Below are 21,180 nucleotides of genomic sequence, written 5' to 3' on the forward strand. Positions count from 1 at the left end.
GAACAACAGGCAACTCTTTTAGATCACTTTCTTAGTATAACTTCATCCCTTCTGACATGGAATTCAGATAAAGCATTATTTTCTGATCTACTTTCTTCCGTTCCAGTGGCCTTAAAGTCTCCAAGTGGTAAAGTCAATCTTGTTAACAAAAGTTCTATTTTGTTATGAATCTCTCAGAATACATTACAAATGCTGAATTAAAAAAAAAAAATCCTGCAAGTACTTCTGTGCGTTGTTCTTTCAGACAGCAGTATATACCCCATTTCGTGCTCTTATTGAATATAAAAACTCTAAGCTAGACGAACAAATTAAAAAATCATGAATTAAAGCAACCTCTCTTAGTAGTATTTTCACAAAATTTTCCATTCTAAATGCCAAGGCAAGGTATTCTCTCTCTCTCTCTCTCTCTCTCTCTCTCTCTCATGTACATGTCTCAGTGATAACTGTATCTTAGAAAAAAATTACAATACAATAAAGTGTTACGAGTTACAAAGCTGACGGCTTAAACCCTTTAATTTTTCTTGTATCAGACAAAGTGCTAATAAAAAAAACCACACCAAAAATAAAAATAAATAAAAAATCTAAAATCAAAGTTAATCTTTTAAAAAAATCTAAAAACTGACATACTTTATTAAAAATGAAAATAATATACATGGCAGCAGAAATCAAAATATATTCATGCAGATAATAAATGTAAAAATAATACTTGGAGGAAGCAGATCACACGTTAATTTGATATGTATTTTTTTCCCTATATCCTTCTCAGATGAAGAAATTAAACTGAAGAATTCCCTACCTACCTAGTCAGGTAAACAGTCTATGCCACTAGTAAGCAAACAAGGGTGACTAAGACATTAAAATGAAATGTTTACTAGGTAAGGGAAGAAATGCCACTGGTCAAGAGAAAAAATTAAAAAAAAAAAAAGGTGTCCTGCTAAGATCAAATGACGTAGACTGAAATTTTCATGAAGAAAATAATACAAAAAAATTACACTTAACAATGAAGCAATAAAATACAGCAACGGGAATATGATAAGAAAAAAACCCTTTCTGTATTATAACTTTAATAAAGTGATCTAAGTGTTAAGAGATATGAGAAACTGACCTTGTCCTTTTGAGAAATAACATCTTCAGGTTAAAAAAAAAAAGAATCAACTGTTCTTTGAGTAAGATTAATTTATTCAGTAACTTAATAGGATCGAATCAGCAATCCCGTATCATTTTTTTTTCCTCAAGAACAGAAAGTCAAATACATTATGCATAGCATACCACAGAGTAAACATATGAGGAAATATATTTAAAAATCACAGGGCATTTCAGCTGCAAAAAAACAAACAAGCAAGCAAATAAAAAAAAAAAACACACACACAAAACAAAAAAACCCATTGAGTTGAGTGGAACAGTTCATATCTTTTTCAGGTACTGATCAAAGCTGTCTGCTTACTCATGCAGTAATTACAATATTAACTCCCGCTTCATTTGTTTCCAGGTTTATTTGCAATTGTGAGCATCAGAGGGGTACTATATCGTAGAGCACATGATGGACGTCAAAGCAGGGGGAGTTCGAATGACTAGTAGTTAACTCAGTTCTGGCAATGTCATACTTAATGGCAGGAGAGAGGGAAAAGGCACAACAATCTCTAAACCACAAGGAATCCCGGTGCCCGTTGTGAGGTTGATCACCTCATCCTCCCACAGCTGGTGAGGCTGGAGCTGGTACCGGAGTCTGAGAGCGGTGTTCTGAGGAACAGCCGCAGCACAACCCATGATCTGGGCCACTGGTTTTATTTCGTTAACAGCTTACAGCAAGTGCTGAATGCTTATTTCCCATTAACGTTAAGAGAACACAACTGCTTTCTTCAATTTTCGCTGCCTATCCTTCTCCGTTGTAGTAATTTCTTAGTTGCTGAAAAAGGTTTTCCCCTTATCAGTTTTCCCTCTGATATTTTCTTCTGTGTTGTGAAGGAAGATAAAATTAACCTGGAGTTTGGACTGAATAACAATGCAAGATTATACCGTACCTCCTCCTCAAGGCAAAACCTCTTGCTTTTGTACATCAGTATATTTGATATAATCACAGCTCTGCACACCAGACAGTTGAGTTACTGCCAATCCACAGCTTGCAATGGGAACATACAAATCGTAGTCCTTTGTCCTGTGTCAAAAGACTTGATTTTCCATTTTGTTTTCCAATTAATAGACTAGAAATAGTAGGCTTTAGAAAATTATAAAGTCATTTAAAACACACAAAGGACTACATCCCACTGATTAAAAATTGGACTTAGAAACCGTAAGTGCTCTTTTAAGCTTAGAAAATTATTCTTAATAAGTGGGACACTGAAATAGTGCAGATTACAATCCACGAATAACAAGCTGACTAGTATGCTTGCAGGAATATGATGAATATACTATTGGAATGATGCACATAATAGCTCTGAGCTCATTTTTCTGCAAAACTCATCTGACAGATATTTATCAGTAAACCTGAAATAACTCCTGCCTTGAAACACAACAGGTTCCAAAACAAAGGTATCAAAAGATCAATTTTCTAAATAAGAATGCCATTTATCCTCAAAGGACAAAGCACAGGTCTGAACTTTGAATTAGATGAAGACATGATACAGCATTGTGGTTTTTATTAAATGGAATGAACATCGTGCTTTGACAAATTCTTCTTTATTTATCTAATGCATGCAAAGCATTAATAAAATATGGAATAGCTTTCCATTTATAGTTCATAGGTAACAACAATTCTACGTTGAACAAATGTTTTAAATTTCTTATTTTGAAAGAGTGAAGTATTATAAAATGGAAGTTAATCCAACCCAAAACTAGTGACTAGAAGAATGTCAGAATTCCACATACTTCTTTAGAAGCTCTAAAGGTTTATAATAAAAAATTATATTAGAAAGTAGATGTTGCCTTTCATTCTAAAATGCATAAAACAACACAGCAGCAGGGGTGGACCATTTTTAAACGTGAATGATACATTTTAGCCTTGCAATCACGCTTTTCATTAGCGACCTACAAAGCACCTTTCAGATAAGATAATCATAAGAAATATCAGTACGCCTTCTCTCAATTCTTTTAAAAATATCCACTATTTAATACAATCTTGCTCATTCAAAGCAGAAAACGGTTGCTTTGAAACACCTTTAAGAGCCAAGGATTGCCAACTATTAATTGCCAGGGATAACTTTAAACAGAGAAAGAAATGAACACTGTAAGTGAAAACTGTAGCCAACTTTATCTTGTTCTTCACTAACTTATTTATTTATTACAACTTGGATAGCTTCTTGTTTCTAACACTTGCCTCTTTCTTTCATCACAAACTCCTTTCCCTTGTTTTCAGATCTTCTCAAAAGAACGGGAATTCTGATTTCTTTGTCTTATTTTCTAAGTGATTGCAATTTGTCTTTCCTATAACGATTGGTATTCCCTTTTCCCTTTGCCCTTACTCTAAGATTTTATTCAATTTACCTCTAAATTAAACTCAGTGTTCCAAATGAAGCCCAAAAGAGCTAGAATTAGGAGTCCTGTTGCTTGAGTAGGGGAAATAGCAAAGTAGTTCTGTGCACCCTGGACAGCTGTATGAGTCCTTTAGTTTTCCAGCTGCAAATCAGGAGACCTCGGGAGAAGTGAGAATTAAATTATGCTTACAAATCCTTTTCCTTTGTTTTGTTTTTGGATGCAAAATAAAATCCAGGGACGGAAAGGAATTTGAAGGTTTTCAGCTTTTATCAATAGGAAACGATGGTCCCATTGAGTACCGAGGTCTCTCTGTTTCAGGTTTTCCTGTGAAAACCCTCAGGGAGGGTAAAGGTCACAAGGGATTAGAAGAAAGTGGAAGAAGATGAACGGAAGACAAGGGAATCATCTTTAAAACAATCTCAGGGTTGTTTTGCTTTCCCATCTTTGAGGTCATGGGATTAGACTGATCATTAGCACTAACCCTTACTACGCCTATTTCAACTGTCTCAGCCGGCAGTACTTCTCAAAAAGTTTTGTAGCATTCAGGAGCACAACAAGAGCCATCCCACAAGGAATGATATGCAAAGGCAATTAAAATCTACAGCTACAGACGCTTCAGAGTAAGTTACTGAAGTAGCAAACAATTCAGGCATATTCTTCCTGTTTAGCCCAGGCTTCAAAACATCAACTTATTTTACTTTACAATTCATTTGAAAGATTCTTTTCTTATCCATTTTCCCCTCTTCCCTTGAAGCAGCTTTTGTATAGTTAAGTCAGCAGATGGACAACATTATATTCATACTGAAATAATCGGATGAAGAGCTCAAATAGTTCTAACATTAAAAGTTAATTTCCAAATGTCATGGCATATTTCACAAAACATGCACAGTCTCTAGGTAATAACTTATTTCCCTGTTTAACTGCTGTTATCCCAAAGAAACTATCGGCTTCCCTTTCATATTAAGTGGAAAAAAATGACTGACGCTGTTGCTGACATTATTATTTTTTTCCAACTTCTTGGTACCTGAACCAAATATCTTTATGGCTGTATAAATAACCTTTGCACAAATGTTAACATTTTAACTTTAATTATGGTAAAAAAGATTAATTTTCTTCCTATGGATGGAAATTACTTTCAGTTCAAAAGGAACCGTGTAAACGATCATACAAACAGTAGTTGGTGAAAATCCAGTGATGGTCAGAGGTATATGCATAATTGTTGCAGGTGCTTCAAAACTCTTACGATATGTAGTTATTTTTGCTATCATATCTCTAATCATAGGCTTTGCCTATATAAACTGAAATCGTGAAACTGAAAAATTTAACTGAAAGACAGCTTTTTAAAAACAAAAACAAAAACAAAAAACTTAGAGCTTTTCCTCTTCTAAAGGTGTCTAAACATTGACCCTGTAGGTAGGCAGGTGCCTAAGCAGTTACCATAAGCCTTTATGTTTCCTCAAAACCTATCATCTCTCCTTCTGATGTCCTTATAAAGGGTTTCTATTTTTAAACGTTATTTGGCATTGAGGCAGAGCAGCAGTCATACATTTCTCAGTTTTCTCTTCTGCCATTTTACTGTTGTTCTTTGATAGTGTCATCAGGCTGAATCTCATACATTGCTTGGATTGTCTTTAAAAAAAATCCCCTTTCAAAAAAAAAATTCTTATTGTTGGAATTAAACTGTGAACAAAAAGAGACAATGTATACAAGATCCAAGAATATCTGCTGGAGAAGACTGTTTGCTACTCAGGAGAGCTAGGTAATCTCAAGTGCAATTCCATCTTGACTATTAAAAGCATCTGCTATGTCATCGGAAAGATTTCTTCTCCTACAAGTAAAAGACCAAAATATTCATATCTAGAATTTCCTCTCTGAGCAGTAGTCATCTCAAATATTCAAACTGTCTTTGGAAGCCACATCCCTAAGAAAGAATCACATTTTCAATGCAATTATATTTTTTATTAAAAAATATAAACTGGTAAAATGCAAAATGACTTTTGTTAATAGTAGCTTTAAAGTGGGTACCTGTCTTTAAAGACTCATCAAATAATGCAAGAAGGGAACAATACCCTTCTTTCTCCTTCAGCGCACTAAATTTGGGGTGTAGTCCTGCATTTCTCATCTGTTACTTCCTCTGAGAAGTCCTATACTGAGAGCTTTCCATTGATACTTTTAAAATTTCTCAGTTCATTGCTGATCATTAGAAGACCATCTTCATTAAATAGTAGAAAGTTCCTATGAAATTTTGCTCAGCCTGAGAACTTAGCCTCATCCGGAGAAGGAACACTTTCCAAGATTTGGGTTTTATGGCCAAGACTGAAAAGCCCTGAGGTTCTGTGCAGCACACAACAGAACTGTTTCAAAAACATCATTAGAGTGGAAACAGAGAACTCAGCTGCAAGGTCATCTGCACAACCAGAGCTACCAAAAAAACCAGTTGATCCTGAAAGGTCTTAGCATTCCTGAATTTGGGCCATCTGCAACATATGGCATAGACCAGTTAAAAAGTCTAGCCACTCACATATTAGATGAATCTGCAAGTCAAATGCTTTCAGAACTTGGTCTTTTGGAACCATGTGAAAACTATTACATCTCCACAAAACATTTCTGTTTCAATGAACTGGAATTTTCTAATAATAGGAAGAGGAATTGCTTATTTTAAGACCTTCATACCCCTAGTGTACAATGACTATTTTACTACTACAGCAAATTTCAGTTCCTTGCCATCCTATTCCCTATTGTAGTGGCATCCATGATTTGGCTTTCAATGATTATGGCTTATTTTTAAGGCAAAAGAAAAATAAAACCAAACTGGAAAGTATCAACTGTGGGAAAGGGAGTTCATTAATATTTAATGTCCACATTAGATATGTTTTTACTCTCATCTGAATCCACATCGGACTAATATGATTGCTGCTAGCAGAAAGTAACCGTCAAGTAAGATTTGTGTTACTGTTTATAATTAAACATTGCAACTGCATCGTGGCTTATCAGTTATTTTTCCTTATTCCTTATCTTGCAAATGATAATAACCCAAACTAATTTGATTTTTCCATATTTGCAAATTTTATAATAGACCAAAATCCTGAGGGATTCCACAGCAGACAGATGACTGTGTTATTCTAATTACAACTACCTACAGGTTTAGAAAGCTGTCATATTTTAAGATAATCAATTTCTCATTTCAAGAAATGTGATAAACACTGAATATCTATGCATTGTACTGAATCTACTTTCATGAAAATTGTGGCTTCTCTTCATTAATATTAAACAGCTGTTAGGAACTCTTGTTCAGTCCCTCAGATCTCAAATTTATTCAAGAGAAAGAATGGTGGACACATGCGCTTGTCAAGTGTGTGTTTGGCTTACTTGGATCTTGGGCTAGGAGACACATCTAGAATATGGCTTACCTTCTAACAACTCATTAGCCACTACCTAAAACAGAAAGGTATCTCTACTGTAAGAGCAGTTTTAGGAGTTAGCTTAGGTAACACTTATAAGGGAAAGATGCTATAAAATAACATGGCATTCAGGAATTAATTGCGGTGCTTGGAGAAATTCCTACCTTTAGAAATCCTGGAAAAAGTCCTGGGAAACATATATAAATCTACTCAATCATTATTTAATCAGTGAGAAGGAGAAACCTAATTTTAAAGAAAAAAAAATCTCATAAAAGTTTGAGCATATTTTATTTGTCCCTTCTGTACAAACACAGGAGGTGCGAGTATAGATTTTTGAGTCTCAAAGCATATTTCTTTATAGAAACATCTTTATAGCAATGCTACACTGCATGTTTTATGATGTAAAAAGGAACTTGCAATGAGCGTAATTCAGCTATACAACCGACTCTTACAGTCAAGCCCTTTAACTCTTCCAGAGTGAAGTACAATCATTATAGCCAAATTTTTGTTTCACTTTAGTGTTAATCAGCATGACTTCATTGGTTTAAACTAGTCTTCATGGACAAAACTCATCTCGATACCTGCGTGAAAAACGTGCTGAGAAATTTTAATTACTCTTTGCCTATAAAACTTGAAATAGAATCAAGTTGAAACATATGCTGTTTGACTGAACAACACTCTTTTCTGTACTAGAGAACTCTTCTTCAAAATAATCTCTGACAATGGTGTTCCTGACACGGAAAGAAAACTTAAAAGGAACACCTGCCCCTTATCTACTTTTCACAGCAGTGTTTTGCCCATCAGGTTACTGGTTATCTTAGAGAAGGCCTCTCTCTCTCCCATTTCCAAATCTGTCTTCATTAAAACACATGGTACATCAAAAGCGTCAACTAATCTTACATATTTTGCATTGTGAGGAAGAAAGTAATATCTTTAACTTCTCTTCTTAAATGTATTTGCTCTAGCCTCAAATTCCTGTTATTTTATTTTTGGTCACATCAGCACCCAAAGCTAAGTTTCTCATAGTCATAGCAAACAAACATATATTTAGAGAGCGCGTGAAATCTGACAGCACCAATCATTCCCATAGAAGAAAATGAAGTTTTTAAAGATTACTGATTTCTGAGATGACCCAGCACTTATTTTTTCATTTTGTAATCAAAGAAGTGTCAATATGATCCATAAGAGAACTTTTATTTAAGAACTGAACACTTTAACTTATTTTCAAAATTCATGTCAAATACTGCCTGTGTAAGACTAGATGAAACAAGTATTCAGAAAATACTAAAAGGGATTTCATACAGATAAGGGTGGTTTATTATGGAATGAAAATCTGTCAAGCCCAAGAGAATAAGGAAAAGAGGATTTTATTGTTATCTTTGTTTGGCTTCCCTCTCTATTCTTCGGGATTTTCAGTTCCAAAAAACTAATTTAATTCATGTGATTGTCACAGGATTTCCAAACCTTCCATTTCTTCAAGACTAACAACATATTTTTTATGAACCTCGCCTTCTCACTCTTTTTGTCTCTGTATCTAGGAAGAATAATAATTCCTTCTGATTATTAAAAAAAAAAAAGAGGAGAACATGAACTTCCTCCTGGATAGATACAAGCAACCTTCCCCCCACAATTAACAGCAAACTCACCAAAAAAGGTGGTTTCAGTCATCCAGGAATTAACTGCAAATTCAGGTCAAAACCACAATGTGCAGTGGTTGTTGCCACCCCCATCATATGGTTCATGGTGGAATTACAGATCAATGAAGTAGAAGACCCAGGTTCAACCTTTCTGCACTTGTATTAAATCCTAGCTTGGAAACAGGTTGAGGAGAATCGATTGGAAATAAGGTTCTCCACTTCTAAGTGAACAGAGTATGGAGAACTTCCTCCTTTTATTAGAGCTCTTTAACACTGGAGGAAGCAGTTAGTTTTTGCCTATTTATAAAAGGCAGAAGAGCTCTACTGTGAAAGAATAAGATAACCTCAAAAAGCTAGGTCTGTTGGGTTCTCCAAGGAAATGGGAAATGTGCATCCTCCAAGAAAGGAAAAGAAACAATCTGGGCCCTTCATATTGCTGGAGAGTGGGTGATACCTAAAAAGAGAGATGCATCGAAGGGAGCAAGAGGGGCACTCTAGGTGTCAACCAATGTCATGAAGACATTATGCGGGCTTTTAAAGGAATCATCTGAGTCATTACTTGAATTGAGAAATGTTAGAAATATATAAATATCAAGTTTTATGAGGCCATGAAAAGATTTTTGTTGCTTGTTACGCTTCCTGAGAAGTTGAACCCTAAATGACAAACTGATGCAGATCACAAAAGAACTCCTCATGTGTATGGTTAGAAGAATGCTGGGAATCAATTTTACAAGAACTGATCTTTCGAGGAGAAAGTACATAGTGGCAGAAGAACCGTTCAGCAACTCTATTAAGCAAAGGGACAGATTCTCAAATAAAAGTAAGAGTATTCCATTAGCGAGCTTTCAGCAGGTAGACGGCTAAAGGCAAGGCCACTACATAAAAGGAAAAAGTCATCTAAATCACTAAAGGGGTTTATGCTTTGAAACTTCAAAGGCAAGTCTGAAGTCTCCAAGGACACCACGTTTGCATCCTGTGGATGTGCCAATAAAATAATAGTATAAATGCCAGTCTTTCCTAAAGCAGGTCTGATTCTCCAGCATTAGTGGGGGAACAAATACGCTAAAGGAATGAACCACAACCTTGGAGAATAGTCCTGGACAGACAGTAAGGACCAAAACTACATTTTTGGGTAGATAATAACATTGTATCCAAATCTTTCAATTTTTTAAGATTTTTCAAATATTAAAGTTTATTACTTTACACTCAGAATAAATTAACTTACCATTCATGCTTTACTCTTGACTGTAAGCAGGACCTCTATGAGAAACTTATTACTCTGTTCCTTCAACAACAGTGATTCTTTAATGCATTATTTTTAATATATACCCAATATAACTGGCATACTTTTGGGGTGATCATACATTATGAGGCTTTCAGTAGATAAGCCCGATTGCTGACACCATCTTAAATATTTATGCCCTACACGATACAGATCATTCTATAACAGGTGTCAACAAATACCTCAAATCACACCCTCACCTATATTGGATCTTTGTCTCTTCATTGCCCATACAGAAATATGAAAACACATCACAAACATCACTAATAATTCTCTGTACTATTTCCTCAAGTACATCATCTTTTCCTCCAAAGCAAGGTGTTTCCTATCAGTTAAGTAATGTATTTCTGAGCTGTTAAAGAACATTTTCAAGAACCTAAAAAATGCTACAGATATATTTAAAACAGAAGTAATTGAAATATGAAGAGGCTGCAAGGTAATGAATTATTAGGAAACTGACCTTTATAGTCTCCTGTGCTGAAATAACACTCCAATGGGCTTTCAGAAAGATGTGACACGAACTTTTCAATTAATTCTGCCAAAACTACAAAAAGCAAAAACCCATTGAAACATTAGATGTAATGAACAAAATATAAAACTACATCACCTAACAAGATGACAATATGAGAGTAAATAAAGCTATCTGAATAGCTGCATGTTTATTCATGTTTTTACGGGGGAACAATTTAAAGAATGCGTTGTGCTTTTGCATTCCTAACGTCATTCCTAAATTAAATCAAATTTTAATAGCTTTACCGAGAACATATTCAGTGTAAGCTCAGAGAGAATCACATTATCTTTATATCCTCCAGTAATTACATCAGAATTTGTTACATAGTATCAATATAAAATGAAAATTAACTATAATTAAGCTACAGTATCGTATCCCATTTGTATATGTGTGTGTGCAGACAGGAAAGCAAAAAAAAACTCTATATCAATCAAATTTAATGAACTTCTAAGAGCTGTTTCCAATAAACAATATAAAATCGCCTATGCTATCACAAGATAAAAATTACACACTTAAAATTAAGTGATTGCAGAACTTCCTTTGGGAAAGTCTATGTTTTATGATGACCATAAAGTTCTTGATCAGTTCTTGCCAAGTGGAAGCTCCAAGTCTGCAGTTACTGCATAGATAAGCTCTGGCTATCCTGAGATCTGGTCACTATATAAGAAATCATATCTTACACTTTAAAAGAATATTAACTAGAAAATCAGTGACGATTCTCAGTGAAAAATCATTAGCAAAGACCGTTCCCGAACCTCGATTCTGTAAGCTTGATACTCCTCAATTGAACATAGTATCTTTACAGATTCAAACAACAGGATCCAAGCAACTCTTTATATATATTCCATGGAGAAAGCCTGTACTGAGGTGACCCATAGTAAGAATTCAAGATGGCAACAATTAATATTTTTTATAAGCAAATGCTATCCCAAGACAGCTGCACTATAAACTGACTTCAAAGATTAGCAGTACAACTTGCTTTTTACAATAACCCAAAGCAAGGAAGTGGATTTAGAGAGTAACAAGAGCAGTTATCTTGAGGATTTCCTGTCTTAAGCCTGCATGCTATAATTTTCTTGGCAGCACCTCAGTAGAACAGGTCTCGAGCTGTACTGTGTCAGTCTCTGCCTGCCTGTTTCCTGCACACAATCTCCATGCACCCACAGATAGCTTTGTTGTTTTTAAGCTAGATAATTTCACTAAACCATTTTAGATGTACAAATGGTTGTAGCAGCACAAGCAAGACACAGCAACCTGTGGTGGAGGTGGCAATGGAAAAAGACAGAAAATTCCTCAGTTAGCCTTCCTGACAGGAAAATTAACACAGGAGACTGCAGTGCAAGCTATTTTGTGCATGAGGAAGAGGAAGACAAGATCATTTCTGCCCACAGTTTGATGCTTGTTATGCCAGAAAAATAATGAAGAAAAATCTCATAAAGACTAATTAAGTCTTCCTCCAGTCATTTTAAGATAATGTACTGACATTAAATCATGACTTTCCTTGATTAGTTACCTAAAACATTTACAGGAATATAGTATTTGTCTAACTGTAGGAATAAACTCACACAGTCATTTCATTTATGCTGAATTAGTTCAAAAAAGTTTTTAAAAGCTTGAATTTTGGTGTTACTGTGTTGATGGTGGGAAAAAGTTTCACTACAACAGTGAAACATAGTTTAGTGTTAAAGCAGCCAACTCCAATAGCAACAAAATTAATTTTGCATTGCAAAAGATGATTTTATAAATACAAGAAGCCATCTCTTGGCAAATCAAAACAAAGAAATTATGCATATGAATTTTGTTCTTTCACTTTCTTTACGGGCAGAAGAAACTGCTAAGTAAACATTATATAACTTTTTTTAAATGTGTCTCTAATAAACCAAATGGATAAGCAAAAATCAATTTATTTTAAAGAATAACAGTTTATTCATTTTGTGAGTACCAGAATAGTCTCTTTACAGCCTCCAAAATTAATTAAAAAAAAAAAAAAGGTTTTACACTTGGAAAGGTAAACTGCACTAAAGAGTTACTTGCAGAGACCCCCCCCTTTGAAAAATGGTATCATTTTCTATATGACTATGAGAAAGTTACCACTGTCGCTATGATATTTTAGTTACTGTGCAAACATAACATATGTCTTTGAAATCATGCTGCATCAAAAGCTTCCCCCACCCCTCTGTCTTCTAAGGATGCCAAAGAAATTTACCAGTGCAGATTAACATTTTAATTAATTTTTATGGAACAGCACAGATAGATATATGCCTTTTTTTTTTCATTCTGGAAATAACTTAACTAATATGCTTAGTAGAATTTGGTCCACAAGCAACATAATAAATAGTTATGTAAGTAAAACATGAAAAACCCACTGAGCTAGAGCTACAGAGAGCAAAAAGTAGAAGTTAAGCTTAAACTTTGTAAGTAGATATATATTTAGTGCATGACTGTTCATACTGAGATTACTGAAATACGCAATGTCGTAATAACAAATAGGAGCAATGTTACAAGAATACAATATTGCATAATTCACAAAAATTAAAATCAGGACAGAACACTGCACATTTGTTCCCTTTTTGTTGGAAGGCATCCACATGCTTGACCTAACACTCAAATATTTCAGTTCAGTGTTTGAGTTAACGGGAGAAGTGACAGCTCAACTGCTAAACAGTTTTTTGAAATTCAAGCACAAAATTGATTTCTACCATTTGAAAGTATTTATTTAAGTGCCTGTCAGGATCTTTGAAAGCTTTTAATCAAGTTTGAGAGAGGAAAAGACACGTAAGTGGAGCGTATCAAAACAAATTTGGTTAATACACAAACAGAGGGTTTTCACAAGACATATAGTCTTTTCCAAGAGAATGTTCACGTGAAACGATAAGTAGTCATTCTAGATTATTTTTCATGTTTTAATACTAAGTCAATTAACCGCTATTTATATACTTTCTGGAAATGTTTATGAAGATGGAGCCTCATTCAGTGATTTTTCATTCAACTGAGAAAGTATACAAACCAAATTTAGGAAAGTTCATTGTACAGTAAAATCAGGATTGTTTTAACAGCACTCATTTGAAGTCTTTCACAAAGAACTAATGCACAAAAGGCAGGTAATCTAAATAGCTTTTAAATAGCACACGAGTACTGATTAAAAAATTCATGTGATTCAAACTGTTAATAAGTAGCCACCAGGTTAGGCTACCTAGTACCTACTCTGAAGGGTTTAGGGTTTAAGCCAAAAAGGTCAAAAAAACAAAACAAAACAAAACAAAACTGCACCCTGTGTTTTCCAGCAACATTTCAAGTGCAATTTCAAGAGCCTCTCACTACGTTTTTCAAGTTTTTAAAGTCACCACTACTAGTTGCGACTAAAGAATAACTGCCTGAAGATTATCATAAGAAAGATGTTGCTTTTTTTCTCCTTTGAGAGAGAGAACATTTTGGAGGTAAGTTAACAGATCCTAAAGAATACTGGTGATCTAAGTCCAAATTTCTGAGGAAGAACGTGCCACCCACAGAAACTCTAAATGCCTCCATGTAGCAGGTTATTGTAGCTGGGTTCACTATCCCTATTCCTATCCCCATATGGATATAAGGTTATAAGGCTTCAGGAAAAAAATTAGGGTTTTGAGACTGATTATCTCCCATGATGGATGGGAAGAATGTTAGCACATAGTTCCATGATTTCTGCAACACCCTCAGTTTTTCTCATTTAGGGTTTAAAGTCTCCTAAAAGAGGAGAGGATTAAAGTTATTTTATCAGCCCAGATCAGAGAGAGACCAGCTGCTGATATGACATTATTAACTGGGAACTAATAAAAAAGGGTTGCTGGGACTGCAAACAACAAACATGCCTTCTGTCTCACCTGAAGGATAAGAATAAGGAGACAATTGAAAAGGCATGGATGAGACAGTCAAGCAGAGACCACTGGTTCAAAAAGATGAAGAAGAAGAGTCTTTCACTTTAAGTCCTGCCACATTAAAAGATATACATGCTGTGAAAGGTTCATATCTCCTTTTAACAGCTCAAGAAAAGACTCAAAATTGGATCTTGACGCGTGTCTGCAGAAATAACTTAGAAGCCACAGTCAGTTAATGCCAGGACAGTGAATGATGGGTATTGATGCTATACAGCTTGCTTAAGTATGTGCTGATGGAATTTTAGCAGGTTCTATAGATTCAGCATCTGATAATGCTGGCACCAGATCCCAAAAGTTTTTACATAAATATGTGCTACACTATACAGTCATTGCCTTCAATATTGTCTTTGCTGGTCATGTTCTGTTCCATTTCGGTTAATCTTTCTTGTCCTAGAAAAAGAGCTCAGAACAAGGCCTTTCAGTCCTCTGAAAGCTGTCTCTCATAAAATAGTTTCAGTGAACATAGTATTGTCTCAAACCACACAGCTAGCAGAAATATTGCTGCTTCTGAAATATCTGCATGCAGGTCTGCCTCATACGAGCAACAGCTTTAAGTTCACCTTAGAGTAACAGTACTTTCACCTAGTTATCACTATTCTTCAGTAGAATTTTTTAATTTAGTATTTCACTAAGGCATTCTGTTTCCATTTTCACACTTCATTTTTTTGGGGTGGTTTGTGAACGCACTTGCGGAAGCTGCTGTGAGGCATAAAAATATTTTCTTGCTTACTTTTACTCCCAACTGCTCCACCTCAGCTGGAAATAGTTATTCAGAAGAAACCCTAATCTCTTCCTTTTGGGTTAACAAATTCTAATAATTCCCTTTAAATTCCTAATTCTAGCTTCTGGTACCTCCAGTAAAGTTAAAAAAAAAAAACCCTACACAGGCTTTGAGGCTGTGTATAGCCAACTATAAAGCCTAAAAGAATAGAATTCTATTTTCTTTTTCTTTGTAAGTCAACTATTCTAAATATATGCTCCATTTTTACATAAAAATATGTTTTGCCAGCAAATAATTCCTTTTACATGCAGAAAGACAGACTAACAGTCTTCCAAGAAGAGATCTGTCTAGAAAATATGCTGCATTCAAATAAATCGGTTTTGTAGAGAATAAATTATTTTTGTTTCACAATATGTAACATTAAAAAAACCGCTCTGCGGATTACTAGACCTATAAGAAACATGCAAAAAAAGTAAACATACCTTTCTCCTAGAAATATCTAAGTTTTCTTAATTGCTCTCCTCAATTTACTTTTCTTACAGTAGCAGAAGTTCATATAAAGTATATTCACTGTTTCAGCTTCTGCATCTCTTATTTGTTCACTCTTTTACAGGGCTCTCTTTCTCTATGAATACATGCATTTGTGGATGTGTACAATATAACGTACACAAATCTACGCATATATTACAAATAAATACATGCGTATTCTGTCTACACACACACATATTCCTCCAAATGGAAGGTTAAAGCTCTGACTAAATTATAATAACCTGACTATAAACACAAACTCATTTTAAACAAGCAACGAGAACAGAAAGCTCAGAGAATTTTGACAATTTCAATAATTACGGACTTTAATCACACTTACACAAGTGACAAGTTTCTTATTAATTATTTTTACACTGAATCAGTTCCTTTATAAATGACTTCCTTAGGCCCTCAAAATTTCATATGGCTCTGTAAGTTAAGACAAAATTCAGGTCTCTTATATAAAACACATATGCTAGGTTACTTTGGTCTCACATATAATATATTTCTTCTGTCTTGACTGTCAGTTGTATTGATTGGTTTTCTAGAGAATTTAAAGAGAAGTCTTTGGAATACTTAAGCAGAAGATCAGACTTTGTATTGAGCATTTCCGTAATCAGAATTCTTAGAGAACGGCAAGTCAGCATTTTCTGAAAGCACCTAGTTTCTTCATTGCTATTCAAGTTTATATTTCATTACTAGTTGATTATCAAGTCTGTTTGCCAGTGATTTTTTCATATGGGTAACTGTTGGTTTTCTTTGGGTTGGTTTGCTGTTTTAACTGATTCATACCAATGCTGGAGCATGAGCTCACCATTCACTAGGAAATACAGAAAGAATGGAAGAAAAACCTCAATTAGTGGATGCTTTGATGTTCAGTAAGCTTTAATTCTGAAAACTTCTACCAAAACTGGCTATTCATATCATTTATTTTTCCCCTTAAAGCAATTCACTGGTGTCTGCTAAGTGCTTATCTTTTCCCTTAAGCTCTCCTTTCCATTTTCTGAACACCACAATCATGGACCTTTCAAAGACCTGAAGCAAGGACTTTGAGCCCTCTTCCTCTGTCAGATTTTGCACAAAACAAACCAGTGAGTTTAAAAGTTATACACAGGGATGATGGGCATAGACAGATACATAAGGCATAAATCTTGTTTTCATAGGAAAATCACATTGAAATAATTCTCATAATCAATAAAAAATTGACTACTTATAAAGATAATATAACTCCCAATGAAATTAAAAAAAACCCTGTTGCATATTAATGGCATTTTGCTTGCTTGCTTTGTTTAAATCAGTAAGCAATACTCACTTGTTCCACTGATGATATCAGGTTTGGCTTTCATGACTTTGCAGAACTGTTTTCTACAGTTTTCTGCCCAATCAGTTTGTTTATCTGGATTTTTTAGAAGTGATAAGAGCTTATCCAGATCATTATCTAGAATAAAAGAAGAATGAGCATCATTCTGTAATGACAATGTTGTTTTTTTTTTTTAATTATGCTAAGTAATAAAAAGCTGTAAGCTACAAACTACCATAGGGATGTAGCAGATGCATTCAGAAACCAGAAACCATTTCAGACAACAGGAGAGCCAGATGCAAGCCTTGTCATTGCCTAGTATTTTGGCAACCCCCAGACAACAGGAAGAAAAGGTCACTAAAGTATCCCTTATCCTATGACAATTACACTGGAAAAGTAGTTAGTCCTAAAGCTGACAACATTCTGCTTTATATAGAACATAAATTTTCATTCTATTTACTTGTACAGTTTTGAACAGTTAAGATGTTCCTGAGGCACATCTTACATCTCCCCTACATTTTATAACCTCCCAATAAGAGGTGGAAACTTACTTTAAATAAAGAAGTTTGATATTTCCATGTCATTTCATGACTCTGAGAATTAAAAAAGGGGGAAAGGAAGGGAGAAATCAGAGCTCCACCATATATCATCAAATTCATAAGAAAACTGAGGTGGCAGCACTACTTTGTTGAACACAAAATGAAACATGATTGATAGCAGGGTAACAGTGCTCCATGGAAAATTCCTGCATCTTTCTATGAGTACGTTTCCTTCAGATGCCTCTAGAATGGACAGATGTTAGGCCTTCAGGTTGCTAGGCATATACATCAAGTAAATTTTGGGAAAATATACTGGCTTGCCCATGCTATGAGAATTTTTGTATTATTAGCTTCATTGATGATCTCCACAATTTCCCAGCTTTAACCCAGGGACTCAAAATGGACTGAAATGAACCTTAATAGTCACCTTAAGAGGTTGTTTTTTCATATTCATAGTATTCATAGGAACACCATAGAATTTCACACTTCATTCTCCGAAGATTCTAGGGGCACCCAACATGCTCCCACTGAGGGCCACAGGCCCTTATTTGCTGTTGCCAGAAACTAAAACAATTTAATGCAGGCATTTTCTAACTTAGGAACATTTGACTTTGTACCTAAGCTCTATTAAAACAGAGTCTTTTGGTATAACGCTGTTACATATGAGGCACAAATATATCAGAAAACATCTTTCATTATGAGTTCAGTTTGGATATAAAACAAATCTGTGCAACCGTTTACAAAAATTTCTTTATGAAAGAATCCTTTAAAACATGAAGCGTTTCAAAGATTGCTCCTTCTTGTTACTCTCAACTTGTTATTAAAATCATATTCTCTTTTCCTATACAATAGGGAGATATGCCTTCAAAATTAAAACCAGCACTGATGTAATAACAAAAGGAGAATAACTGTGTTCTCTTCTCTCTTAGCTATAAAATGCTTTTTCCTCCCCTCTATTTTCTACAAAGCTACAGGAAATTACACATATTTTACCACTTTTCTAGAATATAATATCACAGGCTGAGGCAGTAAGTTTCACAACTAGTTAAGTCCAATAATAGGAGTTTGAAAACAGAAGAACCATAGTGACAAATACAAAATCAGCATGTAATCATCATAGACAAAAATGTTAGGCTGGCTTTCAGTGTTCGTACTTTGAGTCACAAGAATTCTCTCTTTAAATTAAACATCTTCTGCAAGTAAAATTTCTGTCTGGGAATTCAGATTGAACAATAAATATAAACAAGATAGCTTGACACATGATGACATAGCATACTGGGTAATGCAAAGTAGTAATTAAAAGAATGTTGCATACATATGCGTGGTCAAAAAAGAGAAAATCATTTCTTCTCATATGCACAATTTGTTAAAAAATTCTGATATAATGGAAAGGGGTGACTGTTCAGTTTTGTTTTTAACCAAAGGTAGAACAAATTTCAGGTTCAAATACATAAAGTTAATTTATAAAATTATTTGCTAAGATAAAACTGATCAAAAATAGTTTTCTAACAAAATACTGATCCTACAAAACGCAAACAATCAATAGGAATGTTTCTTCTCAGGCTACCTGGTTCCTAGAATACTTAATGCTGCTAGGATTCCTGCATCATTGATAACTGCCCTGGTGAGAAAGTTCCAGGACAACCATGAAAGACGCCAAAAACTTTTTGTTTCTCTAATAAAACTGAATCTGAGAATTTCTTACTTGCACTCTTACTTCTTCGGGCACAATACAGAACATTTTTTCTGCCTGGCAACTTTTAATTTTTTCTAGCAAGGAAAATTCTTCTGATCAGCTCTATAAATAATGTTGCCACAGTTGTTACAAGCTGATCTTTGAGGGAAAAGTTAAAAGCAGCATCCAGTAATAAGGTAAATGCACATGTATGCACTCCAACAACTGTGTGCACTCCATATTTGCTGTGAGATGATCCATTTCCTATCATTATTAAAGGATCACACCTTGAACTTCTAATTACCATTCACTAAGATAACGAAGAATTCTTCACACCTTGCAAACTTACCTTTGTTCAATTTCTATGTTTTGAAATAAATCATTATGAAAATTTATATCCTGTTCATGAAGGGGACTTCTAATTTAAGATTTAACAAGCATGTTAGCCAATCTATGACACTTTGCAATATTTGCTGTCATTTTTACTTCTTCATAGTCTTCCAATTCATTTTTCCAGTAAATCACACAATCAAAAAGCTATTTGCAAATGATCTTGCTCTTTTAAGATGATTAAAATAATTAACAGAATTACTATACTGCATATAATTTATCTTAAACTGGTCCAAAGATTTTAACACTTTGCATCAGCAGATTGTTTCCCCATCATTGGAATTTATTAAAACAATACATAGTATTTCAGAAAAGCTCATTATAGTAATTTAATAATTAACAGTAACAATTCTTCCAAATTAATTAACATGAAATTCCTTTGTTATCTTCAAATAACTAAATCTTCAGTCAGTATCTTGCCAGATTACATGCACTGACACTAAGAATGGCTTCCGTGAGTAAAAAAACTTCATGTGAAAAAGGATTTACGCTTGTAATATCAATAGGATTTCTAGTTCTTTCTCTTCCCTGCACTGCTTTTTTTTTTTTTTTTTGTTTAAGGTGATGGTTGATGAAAATCTTAGAATTGTAAAATAATACTCCTCTACAAGTTAAGCAGTTATTTTACTTCTCAGAGGACTGCAGCAATTCAGTTTGGCAGCTGAGGATCAGAAAATTAGAAGCTGAGATTTGGGTAGTCAACGGTGAAATTTTAACTTATCTGAACAAAATACTACTACTACAAAAATTCTCCAATAATTTCAACAGCAGCAGTATTTTAAGACCATCACCCTTCCATCTCTGCTGCTTCCTCCTGGTTTCTTCATCCGACCACCGGTCTTCTTTACAAAGTTACCCTCAAAAGCTGTTTCTATGTTTGTCTTTACAATACTCTTCCTCTACTGCAGCCATTACAAAATAAAATCTTTATTTTGCCTATACTACAATTTGCAAGGCTTTAGCTACACTATATAACCGCTTCATTCAACACATTTTGAAGTCCGAGACTTCCCCAAACTTTCTTTCCTACACAACTCCATGTTTGTCCAAATACCTGTTACCTGGCTCACGCGCATCCCTGATCGCTGAAAAGTGTACATGCTAGTAGCTAGCAGAGTCAATGGATCCAAAACTTCTTTAAAGTTGTAGCCTTTTGCAATGCTAATACATGTTCCATTGCTAGGATAAGGAAATAAACACCACCCTATTACAATCTTTTCCTGAAATTTTGCTAAAGACTAGAGACCACTGCATTTGTTTTAAGGCTCTTCTGGGAAGGTAATTTTTAGCAAAGAAAATAAACTTAAGACACCCGAAATGTGTACCAAATATGGTTGATGTAGATACGTACGTATGAGTGTGCAAAAAGTCTGGAGAGGTGAAAAAAATCCAGGAGTAAATACTCTCAGTAAAATATTAACTAACCACTCATCACAACTGCTAAGTCAGCACTTAATTTTCATTTCTGTTATCAAAATAATGACAGGCAAGCAACTGACTGAAAACAAGACCTCATTTTTCTTGAGGAGTGGCACTTACATTACCAATAGATTTTTCTCCTCAGTCAAGGAGGACTCAAGATTTAGGATCCTTACAAAACTGACAAACGTTCAAACTCAAATGTTAGTGAGACAAGCTTTAGATCCATGCAATCAAGTTCCTGCAGCATAACATTCAATATATTCATTACCTACTGTAACTGGTATCACATTATGGCAATTTATGGCATGTTATCTTATTTTCTTCCAGCGAGACCACTGCTTCTCCTAAAGGTTTGCCATTAAGCATGGACTATCACTTCCTCCAGCAGATCA

The 21,180-nt window shown here is 34.7% G+C and overlaps 1 protein-coding gene across 7 annotated transcripts in view; it reads right to left on the minus strand.

Annotated features, from left to right (window-relative positions):
- Window positions 1-21,180, minus strand: part of TBC1D32 (TBC1 domain family member 32) — an 88,637-nt gene that overhangs the window by 13,901 nt on the left and 53,556 nt on the right. For all 7 annotated transcript variants that reach the window (XR_011140184.1, XR_011140183.1, XM_068938159.1 and 4 more), the window contains 2 exons: window positions 16,775-16,900; window positions 10,252-10,335 (listed from right to left, as the gene is read on the minus strand). Coding sequence is in view for 5 of the 7 variants with exons in the window: in XM_068938159.1 (XP_068794260.1) it covers window positions 10,252-10,335; window positions 16,775-16,900 (210 nt within the window). In the remaining 2 variants the exon portion in view is untranslated. The remainder of the gene's footprint in view (window positions 1-10,251; window positions 10,336-16,774; window positions 16,901-21,180) is intronic.

The sequence above is a fragment of the Struthio camelus genome, chromosome 3 (assembly GCF_040807025.1).
Source record: "Struthio camelus isolate bStrCam1 chromosome 3, bStrCam1.hap1, whole genome shotgun sequence".
Taxonomy (NCBI): Eukaryota; Metazoa; Chordata; class Aves; order Struthioniformes; family Struthionidae; genus Struthio; species Struthio camelus.